The 18971-nt window shown below is 45.9% G+C and overlaps 1 protein-coding gene across 1 annotated transcript in view; it reads left to right on the top strand.

Moving 5' to 3' along the window:
- Positions 1-2718: 2718 nt before the first annotated feature.
- Positions 2719-18971, top strand: part of smad6b (SMAD family member 6b) — a 59807-nt gene continuing 43554 nt past the window's right edge. Inside the window, exons 1-3 of the mRNA XM_080214140.1 lie at positions 2719-3922; positions 7363-7419; positions 8589-8657. Coding sequence (XP_080070266.1) covers positions 3505-3922; positions 7363-7419; positions 8589-8657 — 544 coding nt within the window. The 5' untranslated portion in view covers positions 2719-3504. The remainder of the gene's footprint in view (positions 3923-7362; positions 7420-8588; positions 8658-18971) is intronic.

Here is an 18971-nt window from a genome sequence, read left to right as displayed (position 1 = left end):
ACCGCTTTAACATTTAAATCTTTGCTTAATTTAATTGTTGCAGATTGAATTCCTTATTGATTTACTTACTGCTTAGAACAAGCTTTTGGTTACCTGTCTGTAATGACTCCTTCTTTGGCGCACTGTGAATGGCCTTGGCTTGTGCCAGACAGCTTGGGACATTTTGCTACATGAATGTAAGTTGTTGTTGTTGTTGACAATCACACTTCAAGCGCATTCCGTAAAATTGTAATCAAACTGCTTCACAGCAAAGGCTCTTAAATAGTTGATTTGAAAAGAAACACGCAAAGGGGAGGGGGGGTTAATGGGGATGTGGTCTATCTGTCAGAAATGTCATTTCGTGTCGGTTTCGCATCCACTGGGAGTTAACAAAACCAACCATTTATTAAAGAGGCTTTGTCAAGAAGTAACTCTCCTGTTAATTTTTGTTTGGAAGGCTTCCCTCTCTGGCTCACTTGGTGAGCACGTTGCCTGTCGTGTAGGGCAGAGATCGGAGTTCATTTCGCTAGTATGATGCTGTGGAAATAAATGCTGTCATTGGCGTCATCGCTGGACAAGAGGGTGTGAGGGTGGGAGTCAAATCCTCTGGGGTAATTTCCCGGAGATTTCATCTGCTGAGTTCTCACTTCCCAACACTGACACCCGCACAGACAGCCCACCCAGTAATAAACCCTTGCATTGCACCATTTACCAAATATAAAGTGAAACGTCTCTGCATTATTTTGTAGAACAATCCTTGATGATCAATGGCAAGCAACCAATTTTCCCACCAAAAGAGAAAATGCTGGAAAATCTCAGCACGTCTGGCAGCATCTGTAAGAAAAGAGCTGACGTTTCGAATCCAGATGACTAATTTTCCCACCTCTAATATGTTTGTAATTGAGAATGAAATTGCTTCAAGAAAATTAAAAGAAGGCACTTTATTTTCACCCAACTGTGATTTTATTCTCTTTGGTCTTTGTTCTCAGTAATGTGCAGAAGATTAGTCTTCCATTCCCAGAGACTCCAGGGCAATCCTGGAGGGTTGGCAACCATTATTTGGGAATGTTGGAGCGTTGAGATCAAGAAGGGAAAAGAATTGCATTAATACAGGATTTTCCAGGAATCTGGGACATTTCAAAGGGTTTTAAAGCCAATAAAGACTTTTGAAGTGTAATCATTGTCCAAAAGTATGGATTCAGGAAGAGTTCCCATTCCTCATTGCAGGAAGCAGTGAGAAGTCTCACAACACCAAGTTAAAGTCAAATAGGTTTATTTGGAATCACGAGTGATCTGATGAAGGAGCAATGCTCTGAAAGCCCGTGATTCCAAATAAACCTGTTGGGCTTTAACCTGGTGTTGTGAGACTTGTTACTGTGCCCATCCCAGTCCAACACTGGCAGCTCCACCTCATGGCTATCTTTGCAGACAAGGCTGTGCATGTGGGTACTTGAAGGGCTGCTGAGCAGGTTGGGTCTATACTCAGTGGACAGCACAGTGGCACAGTGGTTAGAATTGCTGCCTCCATACGCTTTCCAGTCACTCCAAGGACAGGTAGCATTTTTTTGGGTTGGTACAGTCTCCCTCTTCCCACCTCCTTCCATTTCACAAATCACAGCAGCACAGTGGTTAGCATTGCTGCTTCACAGCACCAGGAACCCGGGTTCAATTCAGACCTTGGATGACTGTCCGTGTGGAACCTGCATGTTCTCCCCGTGCCTGCATGGGTTTTCTCCAAGTGCTCCTGTTTATTCTCACAGTCCAAAAGTGTGCGGGTTAGGTTCATTGGCCATGTTGAATTGCCCTTTAATGTCAAGGGTTTTAAGTTTAGTTTTTAGTTAATTTAGTGTCATAAATAGGCTTACATTAACACTGCAATGAAGTTACTGTGAAAATCCCCTAGTCTGGCACCTGTTCAGGTACACTGAGGGAGAATTTAGCATGGCTAATGCACCTAACCAGCACATCTTTTGGACTGTGGGAAGAAACCGGAACACTGGAGGAAACCCACGCAGATGCAGGGAGAATGTGCAGACTCCGCACAGACAGTGATTGAAGTCAGAAATCAAACTCTGGGTCCTCACTGCTGTGCGGCAGCAATCCTAACCACTGTGCCACTCTGCTACCCCTAGCAGGGACTAGTAGGGTTAAAAAAGGTGGGACTATGGAGATAGGGCCTGGGTGGGATTGTTGTTGGGGCAGTACTGTGATACAGTGGTTAGTACTACTGCCTCATTGCACGACAGACCCAGATTCGATTCCGGCCTCGGATGACTGTGTCTGTGTGGAGTTTGCACATTCTCCCCATTTTTGCGTGGGTTTCCTCTGGGTGCTCCTGTTTCTTCCCACAGTCCAAGGAGTGAGGCTTAGGTGGATTGGCCATACTAAATTGCCCCTTAGTGCTGGAAGACCAGCGAGGTAGATGTATGAAACTACTGGGATAGGGGTTATGGTCAGTATACATTCGATGGGCCAAATAGCCTCCTTCTGCACTGTAAAGATTCTATAATTGTTTCTGTGGAGAGAGAATAGATCTAACGTTTCGAGTGAGGGTGGCCCTCTCTCAGAGCTGGCTAATGTGTCGATCTAGAAAGAACCATTAAAATATAATTTGCAAATAAGAAGCTCTGGTGTGCAAGGAGTTAAGAAACTGGAAACCTTGTTTGCGCAACAATCAGTGCAGATCAGAGCCGCGCCAAAATGTCTAGACTACCACATGATTGTAGACAGCCAATGGCCGGGATGTGCTTTCAGAGGCCCAGAGTGTTGTAGAGAGAGAGAGTGATAGAGGGAGCGGAGAGAAAATGTGCAGAGTGCAGTCTAACTGTGCATGCAGGGCACACTGATCTGGAGCCACACACAGAGATAGTCCATTCTCCAACTCACTCCAGCCTCTGTCTGTCTGCTGAAGATTTGGGATTATAGAGAAACATACACCCAGCATGTTGGTGAAATCTACAGTGTGAAATCTGCACTTACTCAAGATCTCGCCCGGATCTATTGCAGAGAGACACATTTCCACTGGAGTGTAAAAACTGCTGCTTTAAAGGGAAAGACTCGAAAGCTGCTCTGCTTTATTGGGAGGGGGTGCAACCAAGTGGGATTGGGGCAAGTTACTGACCCCCCCCCCACTCTCACAGAAGAAAATCTTGTTGCCTTTTAAGAAATACCTTTGTTGTCTCAGAGTGTGGATTTGTCTGGCTGCTGTTTTTTTTTCCAGGGGGGTAATTCATTTTTGCTGCATTGGTTGCTGCTGTTGTAAATTAATTTTTCCCCTCCCTCCCTGCACCCTCTCACCACCCCCCAAGCCGAATGTGGCATCTTGCTGTGCAGTGTGGCTGTGATCTGCTCCCCGGGCTAGCTGGCTGTGCTAATGCATGGCTCTCTTCCCCCGGCTTGATGCAGTGTGACCTGGTACCTTTCTAAATCCTCCCCCCCCCCAACCCCCCAGGACAAGAGAGGGGGAAGACGGACTGGCACAGTGAAGCTTTACCCCTCGGCCTCCCCCCCGTCTATAATCGGCGTATGTTCAGGTGTAAACGGTCGGGCCTTGTACGGCGACTTTGGCGGAGCCGGCTAACGGGGGGACATGGGCAGGAGGCGGACGATTGGAGCGACCTGGCCGGATCGGTGAACGAGCTGAAGTCGGTCACTCACTCGCTGCTGAAGCGGCTGAAGGAGAAGCCGCTGGAACTGTTGGCCCAGGCGGTGGAGAGCAGCGGGGGGCTGCACACTGCCTGTGTCCTGATGGCCAAGAGTGAGCTGAGGCTGGGCAAGCACAGCCTGCCCCCCCAGCTCCTGCTCTGCCGACTCTTTCGGTGGCCCGACCTCAAGCATCTGTTTGAACTGAAGCGGCTGTATTCCTGCCAGGCTTTCTCCCGGAGCGCGGACAGTGGCACCGTTTGCTGCAACCCCTATCACTTCAGCAGGCTGTGTGGACCAGGTGAGTGAGCTCTCTCCCCCTCGCTCTCTCCCCCCTCTGTCCTGCTCCCCCCTCCGTCCTCTCTTCACCATTTCTCTTCACTCTCTCTCCCCCCTTCACCCCCTCTCCTCTCTCTTCCTCCTCTTCACCCCTCTTCTCTCTTCACCCCTCTTTCTTCACCCCTCTTCTCTCTTCACCCCTCTTCTCTCTCCACCCCTCCTCTCTTCACCCCTCTTCTCTCTTCACCCCTCTTCTCTCTTCACCCCTCTTCTCTCTTCACCCCTCCTCTCTTCACCCTCTCTCTTCCATCCCCCCTTTCTCCTCTCTCTTCACCCTCTCTCTCTTCACCCTCTCCTCTCTCTTCACTCCCTCTTTTTTCTCTTCACCCCCTCTCTCTGTTCATCCTCTCTCCTCCAACTCTTTCCCCTCTCCCCTCTCTTCCCCACCTTTCTCTTTTCCCCTCCATTCTATCCTCTCTTACCCCTCTTCACCCCCTCTCTCATTCCCCCCTCTATTTTCCCCTCACCTCTTTCTCTTCCCCCTCTCTTTTCCCCGTCTCTCTCTCTTCACCCTCTCTCTTCCCTCCTCGCCCTCCACCACCTCTTTTCCTCTCTCTTCCCCCTTCGCACACATGGAATAACAATCTCAGGTGTGTGCAGCACCCTTTGTGTATTTGAGAAGAGCTGTGCCTAAGCTACTTTGGAAAGGGAGGGTGGGATGGGGGCTACATTGGGAGGCTAGTTAGGTGTCTCGCTTGCCTGGGGTTTTAAGATGATCATTTGGGGGGTTTTTTCAGCCACCAGGTAGAGCCTAACCCGGAGTTCCTGCTGAAAGAATTCATTCGGAGCTTGAATCTCACCCAGAGCCAGGCTTTGTAACACACGTGAGAGGGAGATTGCCAACAATCCCTGCCCTGAAGAGAGATTGTCACACTTTTGATAACTGTTCAGAACTTCGATTTAAGCTGTGGCACACAGATAAATCAGTTTAAACAACAGCCCTCAAGGAAAAAAAAATTCGTGATACGCATTTTATTCAATGAGATTCCTTAATTTCTTGAAGCACCTCGCGTGAAACCCCAGTTAGCAGAGGTATGGAAACGTGTGCGCGCGTTTCTGGTTTACAATCTTGAAGAAAGTGCACCCCTAGTCCATAAAAGTCGATTTGAATCCTTCTGAGAAGCAGGTATACATTGACACACTGACGCCGTTTGTAAGGCCCCGGTGTACTTTCATTCATGGCAGTTGCAACTTCCAGCCATTCATCTAAAAGTGGTTGTAACATTTCAAACCCCATTTGTAAGTTTCATTCACAAAATATCTGTTGTAGCAAATGGAGTTCAGACAGTTCATGGCGGGGCTTAACAGGTGAAACCTGACATTCTCAGCCTAGATTGGGAGGGGCGGGGGGGGGGGGTGTTAGAATTATATTCAGAAGGGGCAAAACGCAGTGTCCAGTGATTGTGGGGAAATTTTAGTTTGTGGTCCTGTAGCTTTTAATGCGCGTCTTGTGATTTCTTCTCTTTTTTTTGTTCCTGGGAAAACGGCATTCACTCCGAAACCATGAAACTGTCAACAGCACGTCTTAATAAATAAATGTTCCAAGAAGTGTCCCAGCAGACTGGGTCGGGGTGGGGGGGACCGGAGTTGGTCGGTGTCAACACTACAACAGGACGAGGCACTGGGGTTGTAAAAAAAAAGTTTTGACATGGCTTTGTTAATGGGGGCAGCAGTTTAAGGCCAAGACGTGGGAGTTTTAAAACCCCCTCGTATGTAATTCCAGTTAAATGCAGCTAAAGGCGAGCTTGTCCCGATTCCGCTTGTTACACAAACAATTGGATGGGGTTCAAAAACGAATGGGTTTAAATGAGCTTTTTGCCTCCACTTACTCCATTTATTCAGAAAACCGTTTTGCAGAAGAAATTTTGCATTTTCTCTCCCCTTTTTGTTTTTTGGAAATAGTTCATACAGTCAATAATTGGGATTAAAGCTGAGGTGCTATCGTGTCAGTCAGACCTGAAAAGTGTGGGGGGGGGGGCGGAATCTGAGAAATGGGTTCACATTAGGCGGGGGGGAGGGGGACACTTAACCCGAGTGAGGGTTATTATCTGGAGCCCCTTCAACAGAAATAGGCCTCTGTCCACCAAAGAGAGAGAGAGTATTGGTGAGATATAGGACGGGGGGTAGGGGGCATCATTCTGCAGGGTGGAGAGAGGCAGATTGCAATGAACAACCAGAGTAGAGGGGGAGAGGGAGTTGAACCCCCCCTTCCCCCACCTATGGCATCAGTCTGCACCACACTCTTGCCAACACAGTTTAGTATTCTTTCTTTAAAAAAAACTATAAATTTCATTTAATCGACCGGTCTGCAGACTTGACGGAGACCCCCTCCCCCGTGTTGGGGGGTGGGGGGAAATGAATCTCGTCCTAAATAATGTTAAGCGCGGCTCCTAGCACAGGATGGGGGGGGGAGCGGTTGGATTGTATAATTATTGGGGCAACTGACGGTGAGAATTGTTAACTCATTTTGATTTTTTTAAAAAGATCAGTTTTGTATTTAAACTCCAGGAGGCCCGATTTTTTTTAAGAAAGGAGAGCGGGGGGAAAAGCCCACTGTGGCTTTGTGAAAATAACCTCCGCCTTGTCTCGGGTCTTGTTGCATTTTGCAAATAGCTGGGGCTCACTGATGCGTGGCGTGATAACGTTTTCTCTAATGTGACTGATGCAGAATTCTGGCTTGCGTCCCTTTTCATTTCGTTATAAATTGTTGTGAAAATGCAGTGTTTTGTAATGTTGCCACTCGCGGTGCTGTTTTCCTTCTGAAACCACCCAACCTCCCTCCAAACACAAAATATTTTGATACAAAGAGGTTTTAATCTGACATTGAAGAGCTGCGTTGCCGAACGCTTTTTTAAAAAAAATGTTTCTGTTTTCTCTCTGGCTTGTAGATTTCTTTCATTCTCAGAGAATCTATTTCACTTCTCTGCCAGGCTCAGAGAGAGAACGCCGCCCCCCCCCCCCCACCTTTTTCCTTTCTTAAGGAAACGACAGCGTTCTAAAAAAAATTAAACTCCGCAGAACCCAGGGAATGTGATTTAAATCTAAAGTTTTTTTTCTCTCTCACTTCTCCCCCTCTAGTGGGAGGGGATTGAGGTCTGGAGCGATCCCTTTGAAATGAGATCAATTTCAAATGTGTTTTTTCACCTCCTTTTTCCTAAGAAGTTCCAAAGCTATTTAGGTGAAGGAGTGGCGATAATATGTAGTTTGCATATGCCTGGCGCCAGACTGGCTCCTCGTTCATCTGACGATTGAATATCCATCCAGGCAATTACTGCAAGCTCACTCTACTACACTTAAACCTTTCCCAAGACAGAGAAAGGATTTTTTCTCTCTCTCTGCTCTCTCTCTCTCCACCGTTTTTTTTTCAACTTTTCTGTTTAACTCCCATGTCCTCTCTTTCAGACTCTCCACCGCCTCCTTATTCGAGATTCTCTACAAATGACGAGGAAAAGCCACTGGGTAAGCTCTTTAATAGATTGAAAAATTATAACTTTTAAAAATGAAAATTAGTTTAAGGAGGGCGGCTGGTGAATTACAATGAGCATGTCTCAAATCAGCAATGTGCCAGTGCTTGAGCCAAATCTCGATAGACACAAAGTATTCTGTCTGATGGAACTTTTTTTTAACTTATCTTATTTTAAGTTAGGAATGTATCATTACATGTTACCACAGGGCACTTGGCATCTGTGGAACTGTACCCCACCTAGAAACAGTGCCTTTAGGAGGGAGGGGGGGAGGTTCCAAAAATATTTTTATTCTCTTGCAACGTGTGTGTTGAAACAAGACTTTCTGTTATTACAGCAATAAAATAGTTTGGAAGAATTGTAATTGTGATTGGAGTGCAGTAACTGCAGATTGCCCAGTTCACTTTTACCCCCACCAAGTGGAAGGCTTGTGAATTCTGCTGATATTTGACATGGTGCCCCTGCCAAGCTCTGTGAAGCTTCAGTATAAGTCGAGCTGTGGTTGGGAGTGTGTGGTGCTGGCGTCACCAAGGCTCAAGTCAGCAGGCAAGCTCCAGTTTGGCTTGCATTATAAACCCTTCCACTATTTAAAATATAATGATTGTACAATTCTTACATGCCGTTTCTTAAAAAAAAATTGTGCAAAAAAATTCATTAAAATTTACTTAGATTACTATACTTGGAGGAAGGAAAGTGTGTGTGTGTTTTGGGGAGGGGAGGATGGAATAGGGTATTTTCCATGATTATATTCTGTACCAGTGTTTAAGATTTGGTTGAAGAAATCTGTAAATATTCACTTTTTGAGACCTGGATCTTGGCCGTTGCAGATTCTTTTGATGGCTTGGGAATGGAATTTTGTGGATTTTTCTGTAATTCCATTTACTCCAGACACCCATTAGTTTCTCCCTAAAATGTTGTAAACTTTATTTGTGGTAAATGATATGCTTGTCCCATGGCTGTGTGCATCATCTGTCCTGTACAACACCCCAACATCCCTGGGCATGCTTGAAAAATCGGGTAGTGTGCAGGGATTTGGCTGTTTCCCATTGCAGTGCAGACGCTGTATTGTTGGGAGGTGTATGGGGGGGGGGGGAACTCCCTGTGCAGTGGTGCAGATACTCGGGTTCTTAACATCTGCTTTTTTTTTGTTCTGCTATTCACCAGAGTGCACAGTGTCCTACACTGAAACGGAAGCCACCAGTTCCCCAAATATCACACCTGGAGACTTCTCAGGTAAGGCTTTTTTTTTAACTTGTCTCTCCAATGCCAGTGTGTTGTGGAGGAAGTGAGATTGTTAAAGAAATGTGCCTTGGGAGGCTTGAATTGGTTTGGGAAACTGGATAATGTGAGGCTTTGCTGTCTTTTAAAAATGCTTCTTGGTGGTACAACCTTCCGTAAAACTCTTAATGGGGTTGATATGATGCCTCCTGTGCTGATATTGCATGGAATCACTTCCTTTATTGAGGCTGTGTTGCTTTGTATTTATTGGAAACAGAAAGTGCTGGAGATACTCAGCAAGTCAGGCAACATCAATGGAGAGAGAAACTGTGTTAATGTATCAAATCTGTGAGGCTGGGTCGGAATTGCGTTGTCTTGTACTTGGTGGGTTTCCCACTTGGGATGTCTTTGCTTGCTTTTGAGCGGGGTATTTTCAAGCCTTCTTGGATTCTCTGTGGAATGGGACATCTCTGATTATAGAATGATCCCGGAAAGGGGGGCTGCTATCCTTTGTCGCCTTCCTCCGCCCCCCTCCTCCACCCCTCAGACTTTTCTGCAATGCTTTTGGAGAGTGGAGTCGTGATGATTGGCCAAGGAAGCAAAAAAGTACTTGGGTCCCTCAGGGTCAGAGGAGAGGGCTGAGTAAGAGTGTGACAATGGAGGAAAGAGTGTGACAATGGAGGAAAGAGTGTGACAATGGAGGAAAGAGTGTGACAATGGAGGAAAGAATGTGACAATGGAAATGTGCCAAAGCCGTTGATAACATCAATTTAATTAAATTGTTGCTGAGGGAAAGAAAAGTATTTTTGATTTGTTAATTCAAGACTGGGTTTTTTTCCTGTTAAATGACCATGTGAGTACAGAACGGGATGTCTGTTTTTGCACTTGCGTCTCTTTTTTTACCAAAGTTATCATTAGGGGAGATGCAGTGGTTGGGTCGGACCTCTTTCCAGCATAGCTGACTCCCGCACGCTCCTTTAATCTCCCAGCTAGCTATGGGAGGGACCAGATCTGACCACACCCACCAAGGGGCAGGAGCTGACAGGCAAGGTTGGCATATTTGAATCCGTTTGGGGTCTGCAATTTTGCAGCAACAAGCTACGATATTGATGAGAGGAATTCCAGTCCTCAGGTAACTAGACTGTCTGTCAGAGAGAAATAAAAAATCATATTAAAATCCACATCTGTGGTATGGCAAGTCATAAAATCATAGAATCCATGCAGCGCAGGAGGAGGCCATTCAGCCCATGGAGTCTGCACCAACCACAATCCCACCCAGGCCTTATCCCCATAGCCCCATGCATTTGCACTAGCTTGTGCTCAAGGGCAATTTAGCATGGCCCATCCACCTAACCCGCGCACCTTTGGACTGTGGAAGGAAATCGGAGCACCCGAGGAAACCCACGCAGGCATGAGGAGAATGTGCAAACTCCACACAGACAGTGGCCCAAGCCGGGAATTGAATATGAGTCCCTGGCCATGTGAGGCAGCAGTGCTAACCATTATGCCACTATGCTGCCTTTAAGGGCTAATTATCATCCTTAATTCTGAATTTGCTTGTAACATTTTAGATCTTTTTTGAGTGGGGGACGGGTGGGAGATGAAGTATTTCTCTGTAAATGTAATTAATTGATCCTCAATGCTTCAGTTGGGAAATATTGGTATGGTTGACCCATCAGAACCCAAGGTCCTAGACTGGATTTCCTGTTGCTTTTGTTACTTTCATTGATCTGAGCTGGAGTGTTACTGCCGCGGGGTTAAGCTAGTGAGGGATAGGTTCAACCCACGGTCGCTTCGGGAAGGTATGCCTGTGCGCTTGTAGCTGGACATTGGGTCAGTGCTGCATTTGACTCTGTGACAAGCCTCCATGCTTGAATAGCCTGCAACTACATCGCTGTCCAACCACATACCAGAAGGAGAGTCACTTAGCCGAGCTACCAAACATTTGGTCAATGTGAGTTAGCACCTCCAGGATAGGAGGGTGAGAAAGATCAGCACCCTGACTTGTGCGGTTGGTATTGCGTAAATGTACTTGGGTTTTCTCAATCAACAGCAACAAGTTATACTCATGTAGTGTCTTTAACATGCTTTAAAGAGGTATCATCAAACCAAATTTGACAGTGCCCTGATATCTCTGCATGTGGCTCAGAAACACAGTCAAAGACTTTCTATCAAAGGATATGGGGGCAAAGAGAGATTGGATTTGATGATCAGCCATGATTGCAATGAATGGCAGAGCAGGCTCGAAGGGCTGAATGGCCTACTCCTTCTAGTTTTGATATAAAACATAGGGTTTAGGAGAGAATTGCAGCGCTTGGGGCCCAGGCAGCTAACAACATGCTTACTATTGCTGGTCCAAAAAAACTTGGGGTGCATCAGGAGATCTTCCAAGGTTGATGGTTGCATGGTTGTGGATCAGAATCAGCTCCATGAGAAACATGCCGTGTTGCTATATTTCTGTTTATTGGCTGTGTGGTTAATTTGGAGACACTGGCTCTGTGGTATCTGAGCTGTGCCTGTTAACTGTGGTTGACCAATTCTTTATCATGCCCTGCGATGTAAATGAAAGGGCTATCAGCAGTTCTTGCTGAATTCGTTCGTTTGTTTGTGTGTTATGTGGTTTCAAAGAGCAGGCTGGCATCGAGGTGCAAGCACTTTCTGCTACAACAGGAATGTGTGGGGAGCAAGATTACGGTGAACACGAGGGCAGCCTTCTAGTTCCTGTTCAAATCTGTTGGCAGGCTATGTGCCTAGAACACTGGGCTGTGAGTGATCTGAAAATGACGGTGCACTTTTCCCCAAATAAATTAATTATTAATAATTGACTTGGCGCCAGGCAAACTCCTTCAGCAAAACAGGACCACATTTGCAAAACATTTCTCTGCTCAGCTCCTTGTTCTGCAGTGGTGGAGCCAATAGCCCTTCAGTAATCTTGACCAAGTGTCCATTCTCAATGCATGGCCCTAGAATAGGAAAATCTTGGCAGGCATTGAAACGGTGAGGGCATTTGCCTTCTCCTCACCCACATATTCTCTATTTCCAACAGAGTGTATTCCTGGGCAGTGACTTCTGCCAATTTTCCCCTCCTTAACCAAGACAAAACCCCAAGCTCATTCTAGAACCCCACCTATTACCCTGACAGTGATCCATTAACTTGGCTCAGATCTTGGGTTGGTTCTGTAAGTTAATGTTCCACTAGCCTGGTCCATCAGGGAAGTTCTATTTGCTCTATCAATACCACACAATGTTCTGAGACTTCCACCCTTCCTATTGAATTGTGGGGAGCTGCATCACTTGACATAGGTCCCAAGCAACATGGCCCAGAAGATCCCACCTTTTGTTGACAGCCGTTTTTAGCCTGCTCCCTGTTTGGACTCTGCTAGTTGGCCCCTGTCTCCCTGGCCTTGTCAGAATAAAACAATGGTTTTGGTCTCAGTCACAATGCAGGGGTCCTACTTTCACCTCATCCAGCCTTGCAACATGCTGTTGTGTCTGCAGTCCTCCTATTCTGGACTCAGAAGGGAGTCTCTGGTCACCCTTCCTGTGTCCGCTGACTCACATTGGCTCCTGGTCTAATGATGTCTCAATTTTTCACAATTCCCATCCATGCTTTGAAATTCCTCCCTATCTCCCTGACCTTCTCCAATCCAAAAAATGCTCCAAGATCTCTGCATTCCTCCAAATCTGGCTTCCTGGTACATCCCCCTGTTTCTGTCCTCTCATTTTGGAAATTATGCTTCAGGTGCCTGGACCGCAAGCTCTGGAATTTGCTCCCTAAACTTCTCTACCTTCTCCTTTCAGAGACTTTTGACCATCTATTGCCTTCTGCTTCAGGTTCAATGGACTGAATTGCCTAAGCGGCTTGGCATCTAACCCACCTTTATAACACTCCCATAAAGCACCTTGGGGCGTTTTCTCACATTGTCATATAAATATAAGCTTTTGTGAAGTTAATTATGCACATTTGGTGCAGGCAGGACCAAGTTGTGTTAAAATACCTAGGCCGGAATTTTACAACCCGGCCTGTCTTGGGAATCAGAGCGGGCGAGGGCCGGACCATGAAAAGCCCCGTTGACCTCGGGCGGGGCACAGGACGAGCGAGGCCACAAAATCCCGCCCCCCCCCGCTAACGCGAGTGCCCATATTCTCTCCCCCTCTTTAGCTTTACACAGGGCAGGGTAGCAAGTTCTTGACACCCTCCAGAGGTGACCAGAAGCTAAATTCCAAACCTCTAAGAGCACTTTTTATTTGATTAACTATACCCAGATGTAACCATACCCCTGTTCAAAAGAAAACAGCGAAAAGATCCTGCCAACGAATTTTAATATTGGGGATAGGAATCGGCCAATTTAATAAATATTAATAAAATATCTGTTTGGCTAACACTTACCTTGATCTTTCAGCCAAGTTTAGCAATAAACATTTGCAGAGAGAGAGAGCGAAAAACACACAAAGAATGCTGTCTGTTGTAGCTTTCGTAATTTTTCTTTGCAATTATATTACAGCTGAACAACATTTAATGTTTTCCCTTTTGGCCCTTTGAAGTCAAATCAAGTTTTTTTTGGGTTGTTTTTTTTTGTGTGTTTTTAGTCTGTCCAGGTTGTGTAAATTTATTACGTTTTACAGACTGGAAATAGCATGTGACTTGTTATAATGTTATGATCTTAAAGGAGAAAATTGGTGAGGTTTTCCGTAATGGAAATGAGTTTAACTAGAACAATATAACGATAAAATGGAGTGCAGTCTCCGTGAAATCAGATACTTTCGTCTCCCAACTGTATAAGTTCAGATGCTGAGACTTATAGCAGGCTGGAGCACTAGGTGATTGATGTACTCTAAGAGCAGACTTCTAGTTAAGAGGATGGGAGTTTTTGAGATTTTAAAACTGACCCACATTGTGCATTAACCCCGGGGGCTCGCATTAACCCTTTGTGTAAGGCTGATAATAGCTTGTGTACACTTGTAAAAAAGGGATGTTGAACTGGAGCAATAAAGTGCTTCTCTCTCTCTCTCTATCTCTCTTTCCATCTCTTCCCCCTCCCCTACTCCTTTCAAGACTTGACCTAATTGGTGTGTGTTTTTTATTCTGAGGTTAACACAGCTCAGTTTATCTTCTGATAACCCCAATGCATGTATGGATTTTTCTTGAGGACCTGGATTTTTGTTAGTTTAAAGTTCTGCTCTTTGTCCGGTTGGGATTTTGGAAGTGGGATGCAGTGGTGAATTTGGAAGAAGTCCCTTGTCTTCAGAAAATTTTTTTTATTCCACGAGAGGTTGGGAAGGGAATAAAATTCTCATTGTTATTTGCTTTTTGTGCAAATTTTGATCAGGAAGACAACTTTTTTGCAATATTGAACTTTTTTTTCATCTGTTGTTGGGATCGCCAGTCTTTATTGCCCATCCCTATTTGCCCCTTGAGAAGGTGGCGGGTGAGCTCCCTTCTGGAAATGCTGCAGTCAATGTGGTGTAGATACACCCACAATGCTGTTAGGAAGGCAGTTCCAGGATTTCGAATCTGCGACAGTTAAGGAACCAAGTCAGGATGGTGTGTGGCTTAGGTAGGAACTCGCAGGTGGTGGTGATCCCATGTGTCTGTTGCCCTTGTCCCCTCTGTGTGGTTGAGGTCATGGGTTTGGAAGGTGTTCTGGGGCTATTTACTGCAAGTGCATCTATTAGACACGGCTGCACTGGTGGCGAATGTTTGAGATGGTGAATGTGGTGCCAGTCAAGATCACACTTGGAGTACTGTTTTCAGTCTGAGTCCCACACCTTAGGAAGCATGTATTGGTCATGGAGAGAGCATAGTTATAGCTCTTCAGAACTCTACTTTTACTGGAGGGTGAAATTAAAAGGAGGCTTGACACAAACAAGATTATATGCAGCATTCACCTAATTTTGTTTTTCAGTGCACAAGCGATCTCTATAAGTACGCAGTCCCTTTAAGTTTTTCTTGTGTGGTCACGCACACACCTTACTGAAGGGACAATGTGTGTACAGCTGGCATGGGTACCTTCAGGTTAAAAGAAATGTTGGTTGTATGCCCTGGAATTCAGAAGGTTAAGGAGTGATACAATTTCAAGTTCTCAAAATGTTAAGTGGGACTAATTGCAGCAGATAGAGAGAAACTATTCCTACCTGGCGAAGAGTCTAGAACCAGGGAACATGGCCAGAAGGATTAGATCTCTCAGGAGTGAAATTAGGAAATTTTTCTACCCACAGAGGGTAGTCGAGCTTTGGAATTCTTTGCAGCAAATGGGCAATTGTCCTTATGGCGGGCACCCAAGTGGCCTCAGGGTTGCAAAGATAAATGGCCTCCTCCTGTTCCTGAAAGATGCATTGAAGAGTGATCTCCATTTGGAGCCTTGGCTAATCACATCTTTTAAGAGCACTGCTCCTTCATCAGGTGAGTACAGGCAAATCCTGAACTCACCTGATGAAGGAGCAGTGCTCCGAAAGCTCGTGCTACCAAATAAACCTGTTGGACTTTAACCTGGTGTTGTGAGACTTCTTACTGTGCCCACCCCAGCCCAACACGGGTATCTCCACATCGTAATCACATCTTTGCAATGGGTTCCTAATATTTCAGGAGATCCTTTGACCATACATTCCTCCACGGCCCAGTATTTAGCTGTGTAACTCCACCAGTAATTTGGAGTCTTCCCAGATAACTCGAGGCACTAACCGAGCATGCTTTCTACCGAGCGTGCTTTCACCACCATCTTGGTGTGGATGGAGTGTCCAAGCACGTCACTTCCCAAAACTCCTCCAAGACTGGATTGGCTGCCGTAACTGAATGACCCTTGACCTTTCAAATCTACTGGGGCACGACGCAGGTGGGCGCTAAATTCGGCCCTTTGTTACATTAACTTCTGCATGATTTTTTATAGTGCAATTTTTTCTTTGCAAATACATGTTTCCAATTTCACACACACAACTTTGTTTGTTTTAGTACCAAAATTAATATCCAGTTCTAGAAACATTGCAGTGTGCAGATTGTACAGTGGGTGGTACGGTGGTTAGCACTGCTGCCTCTCAGCGCTAGGGACCCAGGTTCAATTCCAGCTTCAGATGACTATCTCTGTGGAGTTTACACATCCTCCCTGTGTCTGCGTGGGTTGCCTCCGGTTTCCTCCCAAAGATGTGCAGGTTAGGTGGATTGGCCATGCTAAATTGCCCTTTCATGTCAGGGGAATAGCAGGGCAAATATGTGAGGTTACGGGGATATGGCCTGGGTAGGATTGTTATTGGGCCAGGCTTGATGGGCTGAATGGCCTCCTTCTGCACTATAGGGATTCTATGATCCTGTGAATATTGGGTCATGGGTTTTACACCTTGTGTCTGTTGTCGATATTTCAGACTGTGTGTTCCACAGAAGCAGCAACTCCCTGTTGCTTTTCCAATAATGCCCCACATCTCTTGATGCCAGCGATGCCCACATCCCTACACCTTTCCATGCTCTTACAGTCCCACCCTCACATGCCTCACTCTGTCCCCCTCCAACACTGTCTTATCCCCAAAACACCATCTCCTTTAAAACCACCCTTTCTACATTGCACTCTGCTGCTTTCCCCTCTGACAACCTCCCCCACAGTACCACAGATCTCCCACCCACCCAGCCCCACCAAGGCTAAAAGGCTGGCTGACCCCACAGTTAAAATGGGCTAGAGGCCTGGCTGCCTCCACACACACACACACACACACACACACACACACACACACACACACACACACACACACACACACACACAATCTCCTTTTAGGCATTTTGTTTTGAAGTGATTTCTCTCCCCCTTGCACAGTTGGGATTTGATGGTATCAGGACACAGCGCAGTGCAGGCTGGGGCTCTGGGTGCATGAGTTATTGTGTGATATTATCAGCGCGGAGGCTTTTTGACTTCCTGCCCATGGCATGCTTCAAAGGAGAGGCTTGAATTTCTGCTGTGATTTATGCTAACCACTCGAGGCAATCCATCATAGTAACCTCCATGAGACGCAGAAATAAGCTGGAGCCAGTAGGATAATGGTTATTGAATTCATTCATGAAAACCATTTTTATTAAGATTAGATCTCAATGCGGATTTTTTTTACCTTTGCGTTCCTGAAGTGGAATGTTACAAGATTTTATTTTTAATCAATGAACTCCTTGACATGTCGACAAAATGATTTGCATGAAATGAACGGCCTTCCTCCAATCCCTAGGGTGAATGTTTATAGATACACTGAAGAGTTATCATGTGGAAGTGATTACATGCTATTACTGGATGCGTGCATTGTTACTTTTGTGAGCTTTACTTCTCTTAAGACCAGGTAAAAGTCAATGAATCCCTCCTCTCCAATCTTATCACCCGCACTCCTGCAATTTTCTCTGATTTATTCAGTTTACGGGACATGGGCATCGCTGGCTAGACTAGCATTTATTTCCCATCCCCAACTGCCCTCCATTTCAGAGGGCAGTTGAGGGTCAACCACATTGCTAGAACATAGAACCCTACAGTGCAGAAACAGGCCCTTCGGCCCATCGAGTCTGCACCAACCACAATCCCACCCAGGCCCTATCCCCATATCCCTACACATTTACCCGCTAATCCCTCTAACCTACACATCCCAGGACACTAAGGGGCAACTTTAGCATGGCCAATCAACCTAACCCTCACATCTTTGGACTGTGGGAGGAAACTGGAGTACCCAGAGGAAACCCACACAGACACGAGGAGAATGTGCAAACTCCACACAAACAGTGACCGGAGCTGGGAATCGAACCCAGGTTCCGGGAGCTGTGAAGCAGCAGTGCTAACCACTGTGCTACCGTGCCGCCCATTGCTGTGGGTCTGGAGTCACATATAGGCCAGACCGGGTAAGAGCGGCAGATTTCCTTCCCTAAAGGGCATTGGTGAACCAGGTGGGTTTTTCCAACTATTGACAATAATTTCATAATCATCAGTAGACTTTTTAATTCCAATTTTTTTATTGAATTCAGATTTCACCATATGCTGTGTTAGTATTCGAATCTGTGTCCCCCTGTGTCACTCCCAGGTCTCTGGATTACTAGTCCAGTGACAGTGCTACTACGCCATCATCCCTTATGGAGCACTGGCCCTTCCTGGAGTGCACTTGATGCTCAATGACTCTGATATCACACCCAGACTCTCCAATTCTTGGGGTGGCACCATGTTGGGCATCAGTACTGAACCTCACTCCCTCTGTTTTCATATAACACAGCCATACAAGTATCCATCAAGCATCAGGAACTGAAGGAGGCCATTCAGCTCCATAATACTGTTCCGTCATTGTTAGATTATGATTGATGCGTATCCTAACTCCATCCTTCTACTTTTTTCTCTTACTTGGCAAAAGTCAATTGCTCTTGGATTTAGGATTATTCATTGAGTTACCATCTATGACTTCAAAGATCTGCTTCCATCAACACCTTTTTGGGAAGAGTTCCAAAGACTCTCAACCCTCAGAGAAAAGAGTTGCTCCTCATCTGTGTCCTAAGTAGGCTTCCCATTTTAAATAGTGGCAAATTAGTCACTGCTGTACCTTTGGGTCATGCTAGGGTGCTGAAGTTAGCTGTGTAAATGCAAGTTCTTTATTCCTGCTTCATTGCTGGGAGGCATGCACCCTGAGCTTTGCTTTAAAGTTACATCTAAATTCTTTGCCCCATTCCCTCAGAAACCTTTGCTCTCCACTTGTTGCTGGTGATAACACTTACCACATCGGGGAGGCGATGTCCTTTCGTGGTATTATCGCTAGACTATTAACCCAGAAACTCAGTGAATGTCCTGAGGGTCCAAGTTCGAATCCCGCCACAGGATGAAACCATTGTCAGAAAAACCCATTTGTTCACTATTGTCCTTTGGGGAAGGAAATCTGCCAGCCTTACTTGGTCTGGCCTACATATGACTCCAGAGCCACAGCAATGTGGGTGACTCAAATGCCTTCCAAAATGGCCAAGTAAGCCACTCAGTTGTGTCAATCACTCAAGAAGGAAGGCTCACCACCACCTTCTCAAGGACAACCGGAGACGGGCAATCAATGCAAATAAATTGATGCCCATTTGCCACGAATTAATAAAAGAAATTAAGATTGGAGAGGCAATTTGTATCTACTTTCAGGCAAGGTGCACTGACTGGGACAGTGTTAAGCTTTAAGCTGGTGGGAGAACATGAAGGCAATTTACCTGGAAAACCTGCTCGAAATTCAAGTGACCAGTGATCCAGCAATTTTCTGCTGAAAAATGCTTGTGTGTCTGCATATCAAATGAGGACTCAGCAGAGATCCCCCACGCTCCCACCCAACCCCTCGGTGAAATAATTCCCTGGATCTTGC

This window comes from Carcharhinus amblyrhynchos, chromosome 28 (assembly GCF_965287045.1).
Source record: "Carcharhinus amblyrhynchos chromosome 28, sCarAmb.v2.hapA, whole genome shotgun sequence".
Classification (NCBI taxonomy): Eukaryota; Metazoa; Chordata; class Chondrichthyes; order Carcharhiniformes; family Carcharhinidae; genus Carcharhinus; species Carcharhinus amblyrhynchos.
This window is presented reverse-complemented; position numbering and strand designations above follow the sequence as displayed.